The 7,500-nt window shown below is 48.9% G+C and overlaps 2 protein-coding genes across 8 annotated transcripts in view; one reads left to right on the plus strand and one right to left on the minus strand.

Moving 5' to 3' along the window:
* Positions 1-7,144, minus strand: part of LOC115179498 (transmembrane and coiled-coil domain-containing protein 3) — a 38,975-nt gene extending 31,831 nt beyond the window's left edge. The window contains exons 1-3 of one of the 2 annotated variants that reach the window (XR_003872912.1): positions 6,791-7,144; positions 4,343-4,620; positions 1-141 (exon numbers count right to left, since the gene is read on the minus strand). The exon at positions 1-141 is cut by the window's left edge and continues 27 nt beyond it. Coding sequence is in view for 1 of the 2 variants with exons in the window: in XM_029741059.1 (XP_029596919.1) it covers positions 1-141; positions 4,343-4,620; positions 6,791-6,902 (531 nt within the window). In the remaining variant the exon portion in view is untranslated. The remainder of the gene's footprint in view (positions 142-4,342; positions 4,621-6,790) is intronic. The other variant, XM_029741059.1, reaches the window with a different exon arrangement.
* Positions 1,049-7,500, plus strand: part of LOC115179547 (DCN1-like protein 2) — a 26,245-nt gene continuing 19,793 nt past the window's right edge. For 2 of the 6 annotated variants that reach the window (XM_029741174.1, XM_029741178.1), the window contains exon 1: positions 6,498-6,562. In XM_029741174.1, coding sequence (XP_029597034.1) covers positions 6,560-6,562 — 3 coding nt within the window. In that variant the 5' untranslated portion in view covers positions 6,498-6,559. Of the gene's footprint in view, positions 1,073-5,609; positions 5,751-6,497; positions 6,567-6,612; positions 6,745-7,500 lie in introns of those variants that run through there. The other 4 variants (XM_029741179.1, XM_029741175.1, XM_029741176.1 and 1 more) reach the window with 4 other exon arrangements.

The following is a 7,500-nucleotide window of genomic DNA, read 5'->3' on the forward strand; positions in this document are numbered from 1 at the left end:
CAGTCTCTGATGGCTGCTCTCCTTCATGTTAACCACGTCCCTGTAGTCTCCCTGCAGCGCCCTCTGCAGGCCCACCACCGCCTGGAAGACTGAGCGTTCGCTCTCATTCAGCTCCTTCTGGAACACCTCCAGAGTGTGAACCTGGACAGGGGAGAGAGAAGAGAGAGGACACTAGACTAGGACCCTTGGACGAGGGAGAGAGAAGAGAGAGGACACTAGACTAGAACCCTTGAACGAGGGAGAGAGAAGAGAGAGGACACTAGACTAGGACCCTTGAACGGGGGAGAGAGAAGAGAGAGGACACTAGACTAGGACCCTTGGACGGGGGAGAGAGAAGAGAGAGGACACTAGACTAGGACCCTTGGACGGGGGAGAGAGAAGAGAGAGGACACTAGACTAGGACCCTTGGACGGGGGAGAGAGAGGACACTAGACTAGGACCCTTGGACGGGGGAGAGAAGAGAGAGGACACTAGACTAGGACCATTGGACGGGGGAGAGAAGAGAGAGGACACTAGACTAGGACCCTTCAGAGTGTACACCACAGGAAGCTGTGGGCACCTTAATTGGGGAGGACGGGCTCGTGGTAATGACTGGATCTGAATCAGTGGAATGGTATCAAATACATCAAACACATGGTTTCCATGGTTTCCAGGTGTTTCATTCCCTTCCATTTGTGCAGTCGCGGCCATTATTGTGAGCCGTCCTCCCCTCAGCTGCCTCCTGTTGCGTGCACCTGGACAAGGGGACATACAACTCTGGTCAGAAGTAGTGTACTACACAGGGAACAGGGTGCTGTTTGGGACACAACCTGGAACACAACCTGGAATGCAACCAGGAACACAACCAGGAACGCAACCTGGAACACAACCAGGAACACAACCTGGAACGCAACCAGGAACGCAACCTGGAACACAACCTGGAACACAACCAGGAACACAACCTGGAACGCAACCTGGAACGCAACCAGGAACACAACCAGGAACACAACCAGGAACACAACCTGGAACACAACCAGGAACACAACCAGGAACACAACCAGACTGTGCACTTGGCAGACATGGGATAGAGAAGGTAAGATGGGTGAGACCAGGACTGCACCTCAATATTCTAAAGTAGTTTCCTCTCCTTTATTTACACACATCTGGATACTAAGAGTCATTTTAAAAGGTCAGTTTTGACTAAACAGTGCCCTGGCTTGGTCATATGAAGGTTCAGTTATGTTTATTAACATATTACTCCAGAGAAAGGTTCAGGTTAGGGTTGGGGTCAGGGCAGTGCTGGACTTGGAGTAAAATAAGTGTCGGTACTCATTTTGGGTGCTGTTACTGTTTATATTTAGGTGCAGGAGCTCCACAATACTGTTGAGCTAATATTCTATTGAGCAGTGGTTCCCAACCAGGGGTACTTGGTCTATCCACACGGGGTACTTGGCCTATCCACACGGGGTACTTGGTCTATCCACACGGGGTACTTGGCTTATCCACACGGGGCACTTGGCCTATCCACACGGGGTACTTGGTCTATCCACACGGGGTACTTTGTATATCCACACGGGGTACTTGGTCTATCCGCACGGGGTACTTGGTCTATCCGCACGGGGTACTTGGTCTATCCGCACGGGGTACTTGGTCTATCCGCACGGGGTACTTGGTCTATCCGCACGGGGTACTTGGTCTATCCACACGGGGTACTTTGTATATCCGCACGGGGTACTTGGTCTATCCGCACGGGGTACTTGGTCTATCCGCACGGGGTACTTGGTCTATCCGCACGGGGTACTTGGTCTATCCGCACGGGGTACTTGGCCTATCCACACGGGGTATTTGGCCAATCCACACGGGGTACTTGGTCTATCCACAGGGGGTACTTGGCCTATCCACACGGGGTACTTGGCCTATCCACAGAGGGTACTTGGCCTATCCACACGGGGTACTTGGCCTATCCACATGGGGTACTTGGCCTATCCACACGGGGTACTTGGCCTATCCACACGGGGTATTTGGCCAATCCACACGGGATACTTGGTCTATCCACAGGGGTACTTGGCCTATCCACACGGGGTACTTGGCCTATCCACACTGGGTACTTGGCCTATCCCCACAGGGGATACTTGGCCTATCCCCACAGGGGATACTTGGCCTTTCCACAGGGGATACTTGGCCTTTCCACAGGGGATACTTGGCCTTTCCACAGGGGATACTTGGCCTTTCCACAGGGGATACTTGGCCTATGCACAGGATTTACTTGGCCTATCCACACGGGGTACTTGGCCTATCCACACGGGGTACTTGACCTATCCACACGGGGTACTTGGCCTATCCACACGGGGTACTTGGCCTATCCACACGGGGTATTTGGCCAATCCACACGGGATACTTGGTCTATCCACAGGGGTACTTGGCCTATCCACACGGGGTACTTGGCCTATCCACACTGGGTACTTGGCCTATCCCCACAGGGGATACTTGGCCTATCCCCACAGGGGATACTTGGCCTTTCCACAGGGGATACTTGGCCTTTCCACAGGGGATACTTGGCCTTTCCACAGGGGATACTTGGCCTATGCACAGGATTTACTTGGCCTATCCACACGGGGTACTTGGCCTATCCACACGGGGTACTTGACCTATCCACACGGGGTACTTGGTCTATCCACACGGGGTACTTGGTCTATCCGCACGGGGTACTTGGTCTATCCGCACGGGGTACTTGGTCTATCCGCACGGGGTACTTGGTCTATCCACACGGGGTACTTTGTATATCCACACGGGGTACTTGGTCTATCCGCACGGGGTACTTGGTCTATCCGCACGGGGTACTTGGTCTATCCGCACGGGGTACTTGGTCTATCCGCACGGGGTACTTGGCCTATCCACACGGGGTATTTGGCCAATCCACACGGGGTACTTGGTCTATCCACAGGGGGTACTTGGCCTATCCACACGGGGTACTTGGTCTATCCACAGGGGGTACTTGGCCTATCCACACGGGGTACTTGGCCTATCCACACGGGGTACTTGGCCTATCCACACGGGGTACTTGGTCTATCCACACCGGGTACTTGGCCTATCCACACCGGGTACTTGGCCTATCCACACGGGGTACTTGGCCTATCCACACTGGGTACTTGGCCTATCCCCACAGGGGATACTTGGCCTTTCCACAGGGGATACTTGGCCTTTCCACAGGGGATACTTGGCCTTTCCACAGGGGATACTTGGCCTTTCCACAGGGGATACTTGGCCTTTCCACAGGGGATACTTGGCCTATGCACAGGATTTACTTGGCCTATCCACACGGGGTACTTGGCCTATCCACACGGGGTACTTGACCTATCCACACGGGGTACTTGGCCTATCCACACCGGGTACCTGGCCTATCCACACCGGGTACTTGGCCTATCCACAGAGGGTACTTGAGGAGACCCATGTGGTAATAGGCCTACTGGTAAAATGCACAAGGGGATACTTCAGGGGTACTCCGGTAACAGTAACCCAAAAAGGTTGGGAGCCACTGCTATAGAGGTGCAGGAGCTCCAGCAGTAGAACATTTGAGGTGCCGGTACTCAGCTCAGGTGAGCTCCTGTCCAAGTTAAGTACCGGGTTAGGGTGAGATGGGGTTAAAAAGCTCACCTGGAAAGTCGCTCTAATAACGAGGTAATAACAAGTTCTTAGTCTCTCTAATAAATAACAAGGTAATAACAAGTTAGAGTCTCTAATAACAAGGTAATAACAAGGTATTTGAGTCTCTCTAATAACAAGGTAATAACAAGGTATTTGAGTCTCTCTAATAACAAAGTAATAACAAGGTATTTGAGTCTCTCTAATAACAAGGTAATAACAAGGTATTTGAGTCTCTCTAATAACAAGGTAATAACAAGGTATTTGAGTCTCTCTAATAACAAGGTAATAACAAGTTATTAGTCTCTCTAATAACAAGTTATTAGTCTCTCTAATATCATGGTAATAACAAGTTAGAGTCTCTAATAACAAGGTACTAACAAGTTAATAAGAGTCTCTAATAACAAGGCAATAACCAGGTAACAAGTTAAGTCTCTCTAATAACAAGGTAATAACCAGGTAGTCTCTCTAATAACAAGGTAATAACCAGGTAGTCTCTCTAATAACAAGGTAATAACAAGTTATTAGAGTCTCTCTAATAACAAGGTAATAACCAGGTAGTCTCTCTAATAACAAGGTAATAACAAGTTATTAGAGTCTCTCTAATAACAAGGTAATAACCATATTGAGCCAAAAATAGTTAGATTGACTAAGAGTTAGGGTCCGGTAGGATTAGGGTCAGGGTATGGAGCTAAACGGTCCATTTTACTCTGGCGCCCACCTGGAAGAGTCTCTCTGGATCTGAGAGGGAGTGGTCTCGCCCCACAGCGGCTGCAGCCACAGCTAGCTTCTTAATGGCTGTGTTCTTCTGTCGGATGAGGCTGCCCAGGCGCCGGCAGTTATCAGACACCCAGCTCCAAGCGTGCTTGGCCACGGCACTCCTGCCCCGATGCAGCTTGATGGCATGTTGAGCTACCTGGTCCCGCTGCAGCGCCCCTACAAGGCCAAGGCACAGCACCGCACACACAACCCGCATCCAACCTACTACTGCTGCTGCCCCTTCAGAGAAAGAGAGAGGGGCAGAGAGGGAGAGGGGGGGGGGGGGTGAGAGAGGGAGAGGAGAGAGAGAAGAAAGACTATGAGCAGGAATGGAGAGAACAAAGACTATGGACTGAGAGAGGCTGGTGGCAGACAGGAGAAGAGAAAGGCTATGATAACAAACCCAACACACACAGACTGTATGAATGTTTCGCAGCCAGAGGAATCACCAGAGGTTAGTTCCATAGAGAGGATAGGGCGGGGCTCATACCTGCTCAAACAACTGTTCAGGAACAACTACCTGACCTATATCCTTCTAGAACACATCTCACCTGACTTACCTGCCTCACCACACACAGCTGACAGCCCGGGCTAGCTCCGGGAAGAAGCAGGTCACACCACACTGAGTCAACAATAAAATGGAGGCCAAAGACTGCACAAATGCTTTACCTATGGCTTTGAAAAACCGTTTATAATTTATACTAGCAGCAAAGTACCTTTGTGTACATGGGTCAGGGTTAGTTATGTTTATATTCCAGACCACTCCTATGTCCCTCCTCATGCACAGTTCAGGGTTGAATCAGCTACTCCTACTGACCTGTGTTGATCAATGACACCACTGTTCATGAAGGTGTAGACACACACAGGCTTATAGAATACAATTATTTCCAACATCACTAAATAATGAAAACCATCCGTAACAACACAAAAATAGCCAACAAGTATTTTGCATTAGCTGTGCAGTAATATTACATATTCATATGAAGTACAGAGACCATTCATTCACTGGAGAAAACAAGGTTGGAGTTACAGTTGACAGTGTTCTGATCATGGTTTTAAATGTTGAAGTACATATTCAGCGGGTATGCTATCTATTTTATGCTTAAATTCGTGGTAAATAAAATCGGTAAAATGTTAGACAGCTACCTACTAGCTAGTGTGCTACGTCGTCCTCTCTCAGTCCTAAACTCCACAGTAGAAGAGTGGAAACAATCGTGCTCTTGTAATGCCACCCCTCCCCGATCGCCACATAGCTCTAGCCAACGTTGAGCCTTAGAGCAGGGATTCAACTACACACAGGGCGACAAACTTCATGCATTTCCAAGACCCCTACGGTTGACCGCAACAAACGGCTTAGCTACGTCTGTCAGGTATGCATTTGAGTCAAATGTATTGTTCAATATTGCGCTATTGCTCTTTATAAATGACATTTGCGTGCCCGATGTTTTAGGAAGGTTAGATATGAATGCTGAAAGCTGTCAAACCTGCTCGCGCCTACTAGGTTAGCTTGATGGCTAATGCTAACTAACTAACGTCAGGTAGGACGGCTCCGAACTTTTCTAACTTCGTCAACATTGACAGTAAGCTCCACAAAATGAGAATTTGAAGTCGAATTTCTCGTAACATGTTAACAACATTTTAATCAAGTTGTTTGTGGTGAATTAAGTTTGCGATACCGTAATAAAATGTTACATTGTAGTTATTTTTCACTTCACTTCCGAAACAAATCACAACGATTGGTTGGATATCTGCGCGGATATCTGGGATATGTAGTTTTATCAGGTGGCGTTTTTCACAAGTAACTGCCCTTCTTGGAAAAATCTACAGTTATAAAGTTGTTTGACTGCTTTATTTAGCTACTGTACTAGCTCTATAGACCATGAACATAAACTCATCACAGCTAGTCAATAGCATTGTGCAAGTACATTTTTACCTGCGATTAATAGCATTATTTTACATAATTAACATTTTATGCAACTGTTTATATGCATACAATGTCATCACTATCCATGTTCAGAAGAGCACAGAACAAGGCCACAACTTCACCACGACCACTGATTATCCCAAGAACTACAAGTCCCAGTTTAGACCCAAACTTTCCCTTGCGGTAGCGCTGACCTCCCGCGCAGGCGTACAAGGGGTATTGGGATATCAAGTTGGCCAAACAGAGGGTGATAAAATGGTAGGTAAGATCAAAAGGATAAACATAAACTAGTGAACAAACCCATGGTACGAAGTGTATAGCTGGAAATGTTTTGGGAGTCACGCTATGAAGGCTCTCTATAACGGGAAACGGGGTGTCCTCTGGCAGTGTCGCATTGCCAGTGTATCGTTCACTGTTGCAATTTATGAGGGAAATGGAAGGTCAGTTGTTATTGTGAGCGTGGACACCCGCACTTGCAACACTTACCTTTTTCCCTGGTTGGTATGTCGCCTTTGCGTTGGAACAGAGAGGGGCTGTCCGTACGCGCTGGCTTGGGAACTGGGTCGCGGGAGAGGGCGCCGCCAATGGCCGCTACCATCGGGCGGGTCCAGAGCGAGAGGATAGGGTCAGGTCTGCAAGACGGGCGGGTCCAGAGCGAGAGGATAGGGTCAGGTCTGCAAGACGGGCGGGTCCAGAGCGAGAGGATAGGGTCAGGTCTGCAAGACGGGCGGGCAGTTGTATATTCACGGTTCTAGCCATCTCGCACTGCACCGACATAGACACTGTTCTGATTCGAAGGGACTCCGTGGTTGTGTACCAACCCCGCCGTTGTTTCCAGGAGAAACGGTTGTTGTTTTTTCACGCTGTGCCTTGCTCACGGTGATGAGTGATGTAATGCCTGCTGCCAGTGTGTGTTATTGATCCCGTTCCGTTATCGGTCCCGACGACCGTTTACATCATTGCGGAATGTTAACATCACGATCTGGTCATCTCGACACCGATGTATTTCCCGTTTCTAACGGATTGTCCCTCAGGCTCCCATACATGGCGTATGATTCTATATAGATGTACAATATTTTGGGGAGTGCAGGTTGTGAACAAAGTCAAGTTTCCAGTCAGAAGGATGTGATGAACAGAACACCGTGCTGTCATGGACTGGCAGGACTCAGACAACCCTCTCTGTCTAAAGATGCTGT

The sequence above is a fragment of the Salmo trutta genome, chromosome 39 (genome assembly GCF_901001165.1).
Source record: "Salmo trutta chromosome 39, fSalTru1.1, whole genome shotgun sequence".
In the NCBI taxonomy this organism is placed as follows: domain Eukaryota; kingdom Metazoa; phylum Chordata; class Actinopteri; order Salmoniformes; family Salmonidae; genus Salmo; species Salmo trutta.